Raw genomic sequence first — 16,637 nt, forward strand, 5'->3', positions numbered from 1 at the left:
GTATACTATCACCGCTACTGTTTCTCATCGTAATCGACGAGATCATTGGAGGTGCAATTGACCGTATACCGAACCGTGGGCTGCTTTGGCAGCCTATCACCATGGAGCATCTCAACGACTTCGATTTGGCTGATGATGTTGCTCTACTAGCACAACGGCGCTCTGATATGCAGAGTAAGCTCAATGACCTAGCCGAACGCTCCTCTGCGGCGGGTCTCACCATCAACGTCAACAAGACCAAATCGTTGGATATCAACACGGGCAACCCTTCCAACTTTACGGTAGCGGGGCAAGCAGTGGAGAAGGTCGAAAGTTTCCAATATCTTGGCAGCCAAATAGCGTCCGAAACGTATGGAGATCCAACCAGATAAGTCAACGCACCAAAATCCGAATTTTCAACTCGAACGTGAAATCTGTGTTGTTATACGCCAGCGAGACGTGGTGTGTATCAGCGGAGAACACTCAAAAGCTGCAGGTCTTCATCAACCGATGCCTGCGGTATATAATTCGTGCCTGGTGGCCTCACACCTGGATCTCGAATGCCGAGCTCCATCGTCGATGTCATCAGAAGCCGATAGCAACAGAAATTCGAGAGCGAAAGTGGAGGTGGGTCGGCCACACACTTCGACGGGGCGGAAAAGAAATCTGCAAGCAAGCACTGGATTGGAATCCAGCAGGACATCGCAGCAGAGGCAGACCCAGGGGCTCATGGCGGTGGAGCCTCAATAAGGAAATTAAGCAAGTCGATAGAAATCTGACCTGGGCCCAGGTCAAGGCAAAAGCGAGCAGCCGCCCAGGATGGAAGTCTTTCACGTTGGCCCTTTGCACCGCTGGTGGTGCACAGGACCCTTAAGTAGTCTCTGGTTTTACCCATTAGCTGAAGTTGTAACTGTGCAGGAGGATGATGCTTCCTAGAAAAAAAAAAACCAACTCAGTTTTCTCCCGAGAGAATTCAATACCTAGCTTCATAGCCCAAGTAGACAAATTGTCTAAGGTATCTTGCAATGGTCCTTGCAGGTCTGGTGCACTTGGCCCTATAATGGACATAACGCCGTCATCTGCGCAAGCTGCCTTAGCGAGCAATTTTCATCAAGACAACCATCAAAGTATTTGACATAAACATTATAAAAAAGGGGGCTTAAACATGACACCTGGGGGAGACTCATGTAACTAATTCGTGAAGTTGTCGAGTTTCCAGACTGCGAAACTGCGATTTTTTTGTTTGAAACATTTTAGGTTGTTGTTTTATTTTTTTCAAATTATGCTCTTTTTATTAAACCGATTCTCAAATCCAGTGGCCACTCTGCTGGAATGAAGGATTTCCCGATTACCGGGATTTGCAGGAATGACCCATCAACTGTTTCCCGATTCCCGCGTAGCCGAAGAAGGCCGGCAATTGTAAACACTGACGGCAATGAACCGGATCCGGGATGCTAATATCAGGAGACTCAGTGTTTGCATAAAAGTGTCAAAGAATATGGCATATGCCACATCTAATTACCACCAGCAGAATGATAATTGCCATTTGCCAATTCCATTCGATTTGATATTCAATACCTGTAGCGCAACTCGGCTTGGACTGGTGGGTGGCTATGGGACAACTGACTGACGAAGATTTGTGCGATCGATTGGTCAAACCTTTAGCTCCGTTCCGCGCTAACGGCTATCATTTGTGCATATTAATCGATTCATTATAGGAACGGCAGGTACGCTCGTTGTCAATCCCGCACATCTCCGTTAAATACACTTATTTCAAAACAACGGAATTTCGGATCAAGTGGTAAAAGGCGGTTCAATGTTTTTTTTTTCTCCAAATTTCGATCAATTTTATTCATCAACAAAAGAAGACAAAGAGTATAAGAGTCAGTTTGTCACTGGTTTTGAGTGTGTTTATTGCGTTAAAAAGTAAATCCGTTTTGCTTGTTGCGTTACATTGTTGAATGTGAAGGTGTGTGATGTTTGTTCTCCGTTGATTTAAAATAACGTATACATTTTTTGTTCGATTGTTTTTTTTAGTTTTTCCTAAAAAGTTAGAAGAAAATAGATTCGTCTTAACATAAACACGATTTTTGCGAGGAATGTTTTAAGAGAACCGAAGCTTTGTTCGACTTTTGGAATGTTGTTTAGTTTTGTGCGTTTTCTGATTTTTTTGGCTTACCCCCGAGATGTCGCCACCGGGAGCGGATGTGTTTTTGGGTGTTGATTTTTTTTAAACTGAATTTTTCGCTGGCGATCGCACCCGCACCTATAAGGCAGTGTCGTTCTACTTCATTTGGCGAGGACGGCATCGTTCGCGAAAGCGAAAAAACAACTCCGACTGGGGCGACATCTGGTGGCATTTTTTTTCTTTATCCAATGCATATTTTGCATTTGTTTTTCTCATTTTATCAATATATATATTCTGTTTTAAACGTTAGACATTAAACAGAGACACCTGCATGACTTTTTAGCTTTTATATAAAGATAATTTTTAAATGTAGATTTCCTACTAAGTTGGCCTTGATTTTCTCTTATTTTTGAATGAATTTTGACGGACCGAAAGGTGCTTGCTGTTTGTTTCTTTTTTTCTCCGATAGATGTCTCTACTTCCGTTGATTTTTGCACAGTCAGTCTGCTTACAATCTATACAAACTATTTATTTACTCGATTGATTGTATGCCCCGTTGTTTTGATGTTCGGTGTGATTTTGATGTTGCTATACAGATTTTGATTGACAGCTGTCGCTCACGTTCTGATTGCTGTGCTGTTGTTTTTGTTCTGTTGCATGTTTATCTTTACATTATGATGCATTGAAATTTAATATATTATATTAAATTTGGTGCATGCATAACAAGTGTCTACCTAATAAATAATTTATATTTTATAGTTTTTTGTTTTCGTTCACGGCGGCTTCGGTCAACGTTTCGGCGTACCAGAATCGGAAATCGACCATTGCCAGGGTTGTGATGCGAGGTTTTTTTTGTTGTAGTAATTTCAACTCGACAACGGTTCGGATTCGATCGAATCGGGACCGAGCGGCGCTGCCGATCGCCGGAACGAAAATATATGCGAGGTTTCGTTACTTAAAGGTACGATAAAAACTGTTTCTCATTTCTTGTTCATATTACATTATGTGTGTATTTGTGTAATTTTATCTTGTCTGTTGCATAGTCTTAGTTACTATAGAAAAAAATAAATGTCTTATCACTACAATCGCTATCGATTACTACAAAAGGAATGTTGTTCCACTCTAATTTTTTAGCGTTCCTAAAATCTGATCTCTACCATGATCTCTTTTATGCAATGCGCAAATTCACACACTTTTACACAGTAAATCACGATTAAAACTATTTTTTTTTCTGCTTGTTGTAGATTATCCTTTAGAAGAAAGCTAGTTTTTTTTCTTGAGATATATTCATATTACATTGATATCGATAAAATGTTGCTCTTTCTACTACGGTCTGTTTCTCTGGCAAGAGTTGCCAGATTTCCGATTTCTACCAGCTTCCCTTCTTCTTATTTTTTTAACTAACAAATACAAAACAAAAAAAGAATTCTTAAATTTCGAGATTACAGAACTGGTCAAGAGATTGCAGGGATTTAAATTCTCACTGGGATATTTCTGGGGGATTTTGAAGGTGGGAAATCCAAGGGCAAACGTTCGCTGGTACTTGTTGGTTTCTGTTCGCAGACGACGATCTTCGGGGTTCATCTCTTGGGAAACGAATGGCACTCACACACATCCCACACTGACTAGAACGAACGGAGGTTTGCCTCGAATGTACGGAGAAAGCTCGCTGATGGCTTGTTCCCGGACTTCCGGAAGCCCCGGTTCTACAGCTGGATTCGACTCAGATTTCAGTAATGCTAAGAGTGGGTAAGGTTATCGCAATAAGTAACCGACGATTCCACAAGGGGAAAACAGTGTGTAAAAAACGCCTAAATGAGTTCATTCTGCGGATGATCTCCGCAGAAATTCAGTGGAATGAATCCTCGGGACGCATTGGGATAACCTTACGAAAAAGGAGGAACTTTCAATCAAAACCCAGCGAATCCAGCTCCAGAAGAGCTTCCGCAGATGGGATCACCTTTCGGCAGGGGTTTCTAGTTCGCGATTCACGTTGATGACTTCCGTACGGAAACTCTGAGTAAGCCAGTTGATCTTCGGAGCAGCACACGGTGCTGAACGACCGGAGACCATCCTACGGCTTGAGACACTATCCATTGCAATTATCATTAAAAGGCAAGATCTTCTGCCTTAAGCGTACGGAAATCGTCAACGTCTCGGAACTAGGGCTAAGGAAATGGGTAGTAATTCACTGGGAAAGGAAACGCTGGTGGCATCGGATCTCACATTATCCCCGTCGGATCGAAGTACCGCTGCGGGGTGATCTGGGACTTTTTCCTCTTCTTACCGCGTAGAAACTCCGCTACCTCGAAGTTCTTGCACTCGTTGGCGATGGCCAGCGGCGTTCGGCTGTTCGAATCCTGCTGTTCCGTTTGCACCCGGCACCAATCAACCAGAAATTGAACGATCTGCAGGTTGTTGCTGTAGCATGCCTTGTGGAGTAGATTCTGCTGATTTCGGCCATCCCGTACGTTCGGATCGTACTGCAGCTGGAGGATCATAAACTCTAGCAGTCCGTAGTTGTCGGCAAACATGTGGATCGTTGGGATCTTCGACATCTGCTCGATCTCGGCAAGGTGAATCTTCAGTAGCTCAATGTTCGCCCCGGCCCCTATCAGTAGCTTCATGATGTCCAAATTTCTCGAATACATGGCCTGCACCAGCGGAGTTAATCCGGATGAGTTTCGCTCGTCTATGGCTGCGTACTTCAGGATCAACATCCGCGCAGCTATGATGTTACAGTGTTTGGCGGCCACGTGCAGTGGCGTATCTCCAAATTTCGTCACGGCGTTGATTTCCGACCCGCATTCGATCAGATAGGCAGCAATTTCGTTGCATCCGATCGCGATCGACACGTGAAGCGCTGTGCTATCGTAGGGATCCCTGTAGTTCAGACAGTGCTTGTTACTTTCCACCAAGTACTTCACCAGCTCAACGGACTGCGCGTACACTGCCTTAATCAAACATAGCGGCTCCGAACTCAAACCGTATCCGATCTTGTTCAACAGCTTCAGCATCCTAATGTTCCGTTTCTCCACAGCGATCGTCAGCGGAAGCTGCGGAATTAAGCTTTTCTGCTGCCCAAAATTGTACTTAACGAACAACTTCAGCATCTTAACGCTGTTCCTTTCCAAAGCCCACTCCACAGCGTTCAATCCACTCTGATCCGTCACCGTCACGGACGCCTTCTGCTGCAACAACATCTCCACAACATCGTACCGATCGCAACTCACTCCTACGTGCAACGCAGTCTTCAAGTAACAATTCTGCCGGTTCAAATTCTCCTGGACGTACTTCGTGTGACTTCCCCACAAGTACCTCATAATCTCCACCTGATCGTAAACCGCGCAGAGGTGAAGCAACGTGTTACCTTCCTGATCCAACCGCCCGCTCAATCCAACGTGCCGGATGTCCAGCAGGAACTTCAATGCATCCAAATTCCCATACTTCACCGCCCGTCGGACCAACCCAAATTGTTCCGATCCTACATCGGTCTCGTCGCTGATCAACATCGGAATGAGGTCATTCTCACCGTACTGCACCGCGTAGGTCAAGGGCAAACAATCCACCTCATTCACCGCCCCGATTTGGACGTTCTGCTTGATCAACAGCCTTACGATATCACTCATCCCCAGACTGCACGCCCGGTGCAGCGCCGTCGTACTATCCGCATTGCACTGATTTACATCCACGTTCAGCTTGATCAACTTCTTGATCGCCTGCACGTCTCCCTTCTGTATGCACTGATCGAGCACCGTGACTCCATTTTCGTCCTGGCAGCTCCACCCGATGTCCTTCATCTGCTTAGAGATCTTATCGATAAACTCATGATTGATGTACTTGGCAATTTTGGATAGGTTGATGCTCAGTTCAAACTTCTTCACGTTATCCAGGAAAATTTCATACGCTCGAAAGTACAGTGCCATGTACAGGATCGTGGCCTGCCGTTCATACTGCCCGGTCAGATTAACGTGGGCATCCACGAACATCGATCCAAAGCTTCGCACTAGCAAGTACTGGAAGAACTGCTGCTTCTCGAACGAAATCGCCTGGACGTCCTCCGCCAGGAAATCGATCATCGCCTTCAGGTTGTTTTTAATCGTATAGTCTACAATCTCGTACTCGGCAATTGGCGCCTCCTCCTGCAACGGTCCCAGTCTCATCCCCCGAATGTCCGCATAGTCCGGTGTCAATGCCTGCAGCAGTTTGAGATCGATGTTCTCCACCGATTTGAACAGTCGTTCCTGCTGTTCCACCCAGCTCCACTTCATCTTGTAGCTGTTGATGAGGTTCTCGTTGATCGTTGCCAAATCGCTAACGTTAACCTTCAGATTGTTCGGCGGTTGGTACAGCTTGAAGTCGTTGCTCTTGAAGATTAACCCATTCAGGAAGACCTTCACCTTGGTGCTGTGCGTCAACGTAAGCATATCGAACACCAATGGGTCATGCAGCAGATACTCCCGCAAGTTGCGTCCGCTGATGATGGATGATTGCAGCTTTAGTACGTAGGAGTTGTCCTGGAAAACGCTGAGATCCGTGAGGATCTCGCATATCTCGAGCAGGCAGAACTCCAAAGTGAACTCGACGTGTGGAGCGGCTTCGTTGATGAACTGGGTGACTTCGTTGAAGTCACTGCACGGTAGGAACTGACCGATCAGCTTCAGTTTGTTATCCAGATAGGACTGAAACTCTTCCCGATCCATCCGCTTATTGCGCTTGACGATGGCATCGTTGATTTGCCGGTTAGTCGTCTTCATGAACATCGTCAACACTGCGTACTTTTTGTCCAGGTTGAAGCAGTTGTCGTAGTAGTTGATCGCCAACTGTTCGTGTAGTACGGCAAACTCAATCGAGCTGAGGTTCTGAAGGTTGAATTTTTTCAGCATCTCGTTGGTGTAGTTCTGATGGATGAGGTTTTCGTATTCCTTCCCTCTGGGGGGTAGGAAATGATCTATCGCAAAGTATCGCTCGACATTCAACGTGCAGATCATGGTGATGAAGTTCTTTGCGACCCGTTCGTCCATCTGGTACTGGTAGAGATAGTTGGTGAATAGATGCAACATCTCCTGGAGGACAAAGTTAACGCTCACCAGGTGGCTGTCGGAGCTTATGTCGTATTTTGGGTAGTTTTCGGTCAGGAATGACCGCACGATCCGCTTGACCTTCGCCATATCCTGATTGGCCGTTCCCAACAGTAAACTGGTGTTGAAGTTCGAGCTGATGGTGGCAAGTTGGTCTCTCCCCTCCTTGAGCAGCGACTCGTACCGATTGGCTAGTGGCTTATGGACGCACCTTAGTAGATCACAGATCTTTTCGTCGTGCTGTTGGTTGAACGTGTCCTGCAGTTCCTCCACGACTCGTATACAATCTTCCAGCTCAAAGTACAGATCATCCAGGGTGTGATTCTCAAAGTACAGTCGATTCGCTTCACCGACGTACTGGTTGTAGGACTTGACCTGAACTCGGTCCTTCAGTTGGAAGACGTTTCCCAGGTAGCATTTGTACGCTTCCAGGATCTTCAGGTCGAAGATGTAGGAAAAGTATCGCCGAACGGATTTGAGACTGCATTGCACTTCGGCGAACGGCATAAGCCGGTTCTCCAGCTTGTCCGAGCACAGTTTGTACAGGGTGACGTTGGGAGCGTAGTAGTCCTTCAAGTCGACGTCCAGGTTTAGCGGTAGGATTTTGTTGACTACGTACTCCAGCTTACGCTGGATTCGGGGACTGTATTTTGTACTGTTGGTGACTTCTGATAGGATTTGAAGCGTTCGCTTGATCGCGAGAATTCCGGATACTTGATACTGCGGTAGCTGTACTCGGGAGATGCCGTCCAGATAGCGGAGAATCTTCTTGATGGCGTACAGCTGAGCTAGGTGATCGGAGGTTTTGCGGAGTCGCTTGAAAACTACGTAGTTTTTTCGCGATACAGTTCGTGTGAGGTTGAGAAACTCCTTGGTCTTCATTTCGATCCGGATCATTTCCAGCTCGTTTTTGGACAGGTTATTGATCAGCCGAGCCTGGATGGAGTTCAGTTCTGTGTTGGTTTTAATACGTGCTTTGATGTAGTAGATGAGTTTCTTCTTCAGTGGACATTTCTTCTTCCATAGCGAGTTGATCGCTTTGGTGGACTTGGCCGGTGCTGCGTCCCGAATGCAGTTGATGAGATGCAGAAATAGGTCGTTTGTCCACTTTTGTTGAAGACGGTTCTCCTTGTCCAGCAGATCCTTCTTGATTTTGTCTAGCTCGTCGCAGATCGCCGTTAGAAACACCAACAGCTGCTTCTTATTGATGATCAGCTTGTAGATTTCGTAGTCTGGTGTCTTCTTGAAGATGGCCAGGAAGATTGCTAGACACCGTTCGATTTCCAGCATCGGTAGATGGGCGAATTCGTGTTTGTCCTTGATGAAGAACAGATTGTCGTAGATAATTTTGATTGCGAGTAGGAACTTGTCGTCAAAGTCGTTGAGATTGTCGGTGGCGTAGTGATCGGTGAGGTACTTTGTGTACTCCACGATCAGGTCGATTCGGTTCTCGTGCTCCTTGTCGAACTTTAATCGGTCCGGTTTCTGATTCGGTGGATGATGATATGCATAGCTGTAGTTGAGCAGTTGATATTCCAGGAAATTTTCCATATTCTTCGAAATCTGAACGTTCTTCACGTACAGTTCGTGCCAAACGCTGGAAACGTAGTGGATCTGCTGGTGCACGTCGAAGCTCTTCAGCTCAAGGAACAGCTGCAGCAACGGTACCGATCCGCGTCGAATCAAGCGATAGAAACACCGGTAGTCGGAGAGGTTCCGGAACTCGATAGCCAGCATGAATTTGGTCACGTCGAGAAAGTTGAGATTGATTGCCAGTTCCGAAGCGGTTAGGTTCATCGAGTTCCGTAGATCGCAATCCGCACCGGACTCGATCAGGAACTGCATGATCTCGTTCCGATTCTGCTGAGCAATGATCGACAGATGCAGCGGGGTGTTGAGATCTTCCGGCGTCTGGTAGTCCAGGACAAAGTCCTTGAACTTGGACTTGATCTTGGCCAGGTCCCCCTCGACGACCAGTTTGCAAAATTCACCGGCATATTTGCTGACATAGTTTCCTTGGGACATTTTTGTGAAAGTGTGTGTTTGCTTAAAATCCTTAAATCTAACGTTCTCCTCTGTCGCTCTGCCTTCCTCTCGCCTAGTCTTCTTCCTTCTTTGTTTAGTGAACCGCGAGGTGTTGGAATGTGTGTTGCTTTAATCACAGATAGTGAAGAGAATAGCACTCAGTTCTCTTCGGCGTTTGTGTGTAGTTTGTGCGCGCCCCGCATTCAGCTACTCATGGCGGTGGCCCGATCGCGTGGCACTGCGAACATCACACGGAGGACGACCGATCGTGACTTCGGTTGTGGTTTTGGGGGTCGCCGCTTCATGACGAGGCCTCCGGTGCGCTGTTGTGACGGGTCGGGAAAGCCGCCGTCGTCATCCGGGGCAATCTAGGTGCCGATCGACCTCATGAGGGTAGCGAGCGTGTTCTCTTTTTCTCTTTCTCTGTTGGATGGGACACTCCCTTCGCGCGATCGAGGAGGTCTCCGTTAATTAATTTAATGCCTTCACCTCGACGCGCGGCAGATTAATCTCGCTGCCTCCTCCTCCTTCCTCTTTCGTGAAGTTGTTTTCTCCCGTAGATGGAATGTTTTGCTTTTTTCTTCTTCTTCTGTGTGATGAGGGATTGATGGGGCCGGGACGGGGGCCGGGTGATGACGAGTCGTAAAAATTGGTGGTGATCAGTCGCGGTGTGCCCTCGTTGATTGCGGGAGGGAGGTTATTTATCTGGAAGGAAAGAAACGGAGAGAAAACAGGCGGAGAATAAGTAATCGTGTGCTAACTGTGAGTAAATTAGCGAAATGGAACGGACTGATGTTGAAAGGAGGGGTGGATTTGAATATCTATGAACATCGTGAGACGGATCTGTTGTTAGATCAATCTGAGCAGTTGATTGTCGCTGTTTATAAATAAACTGTAACACTAGGGATATGTATAAGTTTCTTAGGAGGAATAAATTGTTTGTGCCAAAATCATTAGTTTAAGCCGGGAATTTGTATTTCATTTATTTTAGCCAAGTAAATTGAAATAAATTGTTCTAAATTGAAATAAATGGTTGTGTCACCCAGGAAACCAAGAAGCATGGAAAACAGCACGTTATCAGCAGCAAATGCGACCAAAATACCACTTTTGGCAAAATATACGGCTGCTTTACTGCTAGAGCCCACAAGCTGACAGCGCTACTATCAGAAATTTGGCAACCATTAGTAGAAACTTGCCTAGTCCAGTGCCGTTTTTATCATCAAAAGTCGAAGCCGAAAACGATCAGAGCTATCGAAAACGAAAATCTAGGCAAAAATGATGAAACAGAAAGCTGCAGTAAACATAAACAACAACGGTGAAACGTCATTGAGTGTATGCGTGAAAGCTACACGCTACACTGTTATTTTTTTTTTACTTTGTAGCTGAGTGGTGCGAAGTGAAATTTTCTTCATGTTGGTAGTGTTGAAATAAACGTTTCATCACCGTCGGTTGGTAGAGAGAAGTGTCAAACGGCTTTTTGTGCAGAGCCGATTCGTGACTTTGTGATTGTTTGTTGACATTGTTCATAGCTGGAGTTTTTACGGAGTGGAATAAAATTCAGAATGAAGTGTTTTGCTCACTTTTGCAATTATAAAGATGGACACGACGAAAAGCGAAGCCTATTCAGGTTTCCCAAGGATTCAGCAGTACGAAAAGAGTGGCTCAGTTTCTGTGAGGTGGATCTCAATTTTCAAATCAAACCCAGTGACCGGTTGTGCAGTATTCATTTTGATAAAAATTGTGTAAAGCATCTGAATTCAGTTGCTTATCGTGATAAAAATGCAATCCCTACACTGCGAACATATGATGATGGTCCATTTATCAGTGAAACAATTGACGAAAGTGATAAAGTTGTTAACGATGAAGATTGGCGATCGCCGGAACTGGAAAATATTGCAAAGCAAAGGTGAGACATTTTTTAAATTGAATTTGAAATCAACAAACAAAATATGGTAGAGAGCCTCTGCGGCCTAATCCCCCATTGAGTCGTTTCGAATCACGAATTTTACAAAGATCAAAAACATTACTGAAAAATATTTATTTTTTATTTTGAACGATAACAATACTTCTATCTATTTCAACGAACCACAATGATAAAAAAAGTGGTTCGATTTGACAGCTCGAAAGTGGTTCAATTTTGAGGTCCGTCTTCGCACCACTCAGCTTTGTAGCTTTTCGCTTGACAGGTAATATCATTAATATTTATACTGAAAACTATAATAACTACCAATATGGGCAATTTTTACACCAAATATTACTTCAGATCAAGTTGTACTTCCCCTAGGTCCAAGCGCAACGAAAACAGAAGCGGTAAGCTGAGTAAGCCTACTTGTCGGATTGAAAACTAGTTGGAACCAAATCAACTTCGGTTAGGCATCTTGATATCATTTGTGACAACTGTCAAACTTGCCATTTCCGTACCGCTTCCGTCCACATTGCGTTTGGGCCTTTAGTTGTTTCCTGGGCAGTTTATGTCCAATAACAGAAAAGGTTGATATTGAGTACTCAGCAAGGTGAGTAAATTGGGATATCGAGACAGCGAGGTGAGTAAACTGGGAAAACGCCGGGAATTGCCGTTTTATGCCTTGTTCAGACTACAGAGTTATAACATGTTATAGCACTATCTTGATAGTGGTTTCTGTATTGTAATTATTTGACAACCGTTATAACTCTGTAGTCTAAACGTACTATTATCATGGTTTTGAAGCATTTCACAAGTCTAAGTCTTGTTTGCAATTCCAACAACCTTAGTGGAATCCGCAATTGCGTAATCTGCGTAACCGTCTGCGTAAAGCTCGAAAACGTTACTTTAGTTCCCGGACCGCAGCAAACAATTATACGGTGCAGCTAATAGAAGCAGAGTATAATAGTTTGCATGAAGCTCGCTTTCGTGAGTACGTCGACAACCTCCAGAGGGATTTCAAGGAAAATCCATCGTCGTTCTTGTCTTTTATCAACTCTCGGAAAAGATCAGCTGGTATTCCCGTGGACGTCCCCTACGGTAGTAGAAGCTCCACCACCGACACCGCTTCTGCTGACCTTTTCGCAGACTTTTCCGAAGTGTTTTCGAACCCGATCAAACTCCTCCACCGCAGCAATACATTGATCAGCTACCAAGATACGACATTCACCTGCAGCAGCTCATCTTCAGTCAATACGCTATTCTCAAAGCCCTTTGCTCAGTCGATCCATCGAAAGGTCCAGGCCCGGACCGTATTCCACCGTCTTTCGTCAAGAACTGTGCAGAATCGTTGGCCACTCCCGTTATATCTATTTTCAATCGATCGCTTAAGGATGGCGTTTTTCCGGATGCCTGGAAGCTCGCCTCAATTACAGCAATCTTCAAGTCCGGTAACATGCACAAAGTGGAAAATTACCGACCTATCTCGATCCTGAACTGCTTGGCCAAAGTTCTCGAAAGTCTTCTGCATGAGAAGTTGTATCCAGCTGTTCAACCCATAATCTCAGAGTTTCAGCATGGATTCATGAAAAAGCGCTCGACAGTCTCTAACTTGATGACTTACACGAACACTCTTATAGGTAGCATCGAGAAGCGTCAGCAAGTGGACTCCGTTTACAATGACATCTCTAAGGCTTTTGACAAAGTCCCTCACGAACTAGCCATTATGAAGCTAAACCGCCTTGGTCTTCCACCGTGGATCGTTTGTTGGTTGAAATCATACTTATCATCCAGGAAGGCTTTCGTTAAGGTACGTGATTCCAGATCCGAGGTATTCGATATACCATCGGGGGTTCCACAAGGGAGTCACCTAGGACCTCTCATTTTCGTTCTGTTTATTAACGACGTGTGTGATATGCTAAGTTCCTGTAAGTTACTATATGCGGATGATCTTAAGCTGTACCGTGCGATCAAATCGATCGTGGATTGTTGCGCACTACAAGCTGATATAGAGCGATTGTCATCCTGGTGTCAGATGAATGGAATGCAAGTCAATGCTGCCAAATGCAAAGTGATTACCCTTACCCGCTCGCACTCTCCGATCATTTTTGATTACTCTATGAATCAATCGCCGCTGGAAAGGGTTAATGCCATTAAGGATCTTGCGCTCATTTTGGACAGCAAACTATGGTTTAACGAGCACATATCCATGACAGTTGCAAAGGTCAACTCCATGCTAGGATTTTTGCGCCGCAATACTGCACAATTCGACGACGTGTACGTCCTGAAAGCGCTGTACAGCTCTATGGTCCGCAGTGTTCTTGAATATGGAGTGCAAATTTCCGCTACATATCATGCTGATCATGTACTGCGCATCGAGAGAATCCAGAAACAGTCTATAAAGTTTGCATTACGACGTCTGCCGTGGACACATCCAGATAGCTTACCTCCTTACGAACATAGATGTGCGCTTATTGGACTGCAAACACTAACAAATCGCCGAGTCTTTCTCCAGAGGATGTTCATATTTGACATGATTAGTAATCATATTGACTGCAGTTGTTTGCTCGGGAACATCAATTTCCACACTCCAGCTCGCCGTCTACGCAACTATTACTTTCTGTGGACTCTCGAACATCGTACTGCTTACGGTTATAACAATCCTCTCGATAGAAGTTGCAGACTGTTTAATGATGTGTGTGATGTTTTTGATTTTAATATAAGTAGACCAGTTTTTAAGAATAGGATTAAGTCACTTTAAACAGTCTGTATGGCTAAAATGCCAAAGATGGTGGTTAAATAAATAAATCATGGTCTATAGAACCCTCATAAAACCTTATTTGTTACTTGGGTAAAATAAGTCAAGACCGTTAGTCCTTGTTTTATATACAGAGAGGTACCTACCGTTGTTTGCGGATGAAGTTTTAGGCGGCATTCTCTTTTCCCTATTCCTAGCTACCTGATCTTTGGTAGTAACAATACTAACCACAAATGGTTTTATCACCAAAAATCAGGAATCAAGGAATCCAGATAAAAATAATACCTGCAAAAACTCCATCCACTAAGAACGGTACCTCTTTGTGTTCATAAATGTGACTAAGATTTTCAGAATACAATCACTTTGAAGAACTATTAAGAGATTTTTAATGAAAATTCCAAAGGGATGTTGATGAAACTTTAGAATTACTTCTAGGGATGACACCAAGGTATTTCAGTGAAACATTCCAAGGGAGCTATGGGAAGAACTCCATGAGAGTTTTGGCTACTGTATTACTTGACTTATGTGTGCTATATCCGCGGGATCGTATATGCATCGTTTAATTTACGTACATTATACTATGCTAAATTAGACGAGGTACACGATTCCGAAGATACAATTGTGGAAAGAGTTTCAAGGTAACTGTGAGAAAAACTCCAGGTAAATTTAACCCTTTCAGTCTCAATTTCTTCTAAAGCATATTTTAAGCAGACATGCTGAAACTCCTCAAACTCACTGGAGGTTTTAAAACACTCTCTCTCAAGTGAGTGGCCGAAGAAGTAAACAAAAACTCCTCGAGAGAGAGGGAGAGTGAACTTCAGCGAGAGGACGATTTGACGTGAGGTGCGCTTTTCGAGACTCCGGATGACTTTTTTTTTCGACGCAAGAAGCTCAGAGTTCACACAGAGTGAGAGTAAGAGCGTGTGATAGAAAACATGAACATGAATGGCTGCAAACCTCACTCTCATTTTATCCCCTTTCGCTCACAAGCTCTGAAGCTCAGTGGAATGATTTGGTAGTAGGAATTCTACTCCTCAGAAAAATGCTACGCTCGGCTCATTTTAAACTCGCGAGCGAGGCTCCATCAAGCCTGATTTTAACGACTATTTAAATACAAATACATACAAATAAACGGGGAGATTTTTTTGAAGTTCTAGGACGTCTAAATTATTCTGGAGTTCAGATCAAATGATATACTTAATAAACCATGACAAGGCCCTTCGTAACAAATAATCTCCCAAAAAGTATATTATTCACATCATTTACGTTCAAATTACATGTGTATAAGATGTTCTAGGTTCTCCAAAATGTTCAGAAGTTCATGCTATTTGATGTACTGGATCAACCAAGACTTGCACGGCATTCTCACACCTGTCCAAACAAGGTCATTGAGTTTTTGCGCATCACTTATAACCTATTTAGAGGTATATAAGATGGTTTTCCAAATTATCCTGGAGTCCAGATAAAATTATCTACCAGATCAACAACGATTGATGTGAGGCCCTTAGTATCGAAATATCTTCAAATTGTTTCACAGAGATTATGAACAACATAAACGTTTCATATTAATGTGTATAAGATATTTTTGGTTCTCCAAATTGTTCTGGAGTTCAAACTATTTCATATACTGGATCAACCAAGGCCTGCACGACATACTTTGTGATGAAACCTACTCAAATATGTTCATTGAATTTTTGCGCATCACTTATAATCTATTTTGATGTTTATAAGATGCTCAAGGTTCTCCAAATTGTCCTGGAGTTCAGATCAAATAATCTACCCGATCAACCAAGAGTTGCGAAAGAACTCGAAACAGGTTCACAAGGCCCTTCGTAACGAATAATCTTCAAAAAAGTTCATATAGATTATGCACATCATTTACGTTTAAATTCCATGTGTATAAGATGTTCTGGATTCTCCAAATTGGCCTTTGGTTTTTATTAGTTAGGTAGGTTCCGATTCAACACATTGTAGTTTCATTTTTATACCTGTGAACTTGACTTTTTTACCTAGGGATGAGTACTTCAGGGGGTTAGATTTTGATTAGTTCTTTAGTGGGAATGACACTGATGAAGACTGTACATTGTGGTCGAAATACGTATGAATACCAAATTAATTAAATGGAATTAAATGGAAGATAACCTTTTTATGGCATTAACATTAACAGTGCATGATCCGTTGCTAAAGATATCGTCGCTGTCCAGATTGAAGTCGGTGCTCGTTAACATAATAACTTCATAAGGTGTTGGACATCTAGGTCTTCGAGTTTGGTTATAAACTGGTGCTTTCATAATTTTCCTGTAACGCTGACACCCACAATTACAATTTGTAGGTAGTTCTGAAGAAAATTCAACTTCTTTTGAATAATCTAAATAAGTTCCGAGAAGAATTGCATGATAGTTCTGATGAGAGTTCCTTGGAAATTCCGATGGTATAGCATTGAGAATTTATTAAAGTATGCCAAGGAACCTTCTCAAGAATTGCAAAACGTTGTAAAATATAACCAGCTTTATCTTCCTCCTTATTCACTTTTACTCTTTGTACATAATATTTCTGGAGTGAACTTATCTTCAGTAACAACATAAATTATGATACTTTAATTGATGTTTTAGGGTTCTTTTTTTTTTCCTTGATTTATTTTCCGTCGATCTTGTTTTCCGTACTGAGTACCAAGGGAGGCAGCTCTCGAACCTGGATCCTACCTATTGACCCGTCAACGAATGAACGGGGACCAATGGCTTTACTTCTGCTTTAGGTAGACGTGAT

General features: G+C 43.6%; 2 protein-coding genes across 6 annotated transcripts in view; one reads left to right on the forward strand and one right to left on the reverse strand.

Annotated features, from left to right (window-relative positions):
• Nucleotides 1–16,637, forward strand: part of LOC135701176 (zinc finger protein 84-like) — a 271,564-nt gene that overhangs the window by 73,098 nt on the left and 181,829 nt on the right. The window lies entirely within an intron of this gene.
• LOC135701164 (uncharacterized) overlaps nt 2,814–16,637 on the reverse strand; it is a 65,120-nt gene continuing 51,296 nt past the window's right edge. For all 5 annotated transcript variants that reach the window (XM_065221901.1, XM_065221900.1, XM_065221902.1 and 2 more), the window contains one exon: nt 2,814–9,918. In XM_065221901.1, the coding sequence (XP_065077973.1) occupies nt 4,330–9,213 (4,884 nt within the window). In that variant the 5' untranslated portion in view covers nt 9,214–9,918 and the 3' untranslated portion in view covers nt 2,814–4,329. The remainder of the gene's footprint in view (nt 9,919–16,637) is intronic.

Source organism: Ochlerotatus camptorhynchus, unplaced genomic scaffold (assembly GCF_037179485.1).
Source record: "Ochlerotatus camptorhynchus isolate MF236.1 unplaced genomic scaffold, CSIRO-AGI_Acam_v1.1 ptg000150l, whole genome shotgun sequence".
In the NCBI taxonomy this organism is placed as follows: Eukaryota; Metazoa; Arthropoda; class Insecta; order Diptera; family Culicidae; genus Ochlerotatus; species Ochlerotatus camptorhynchus.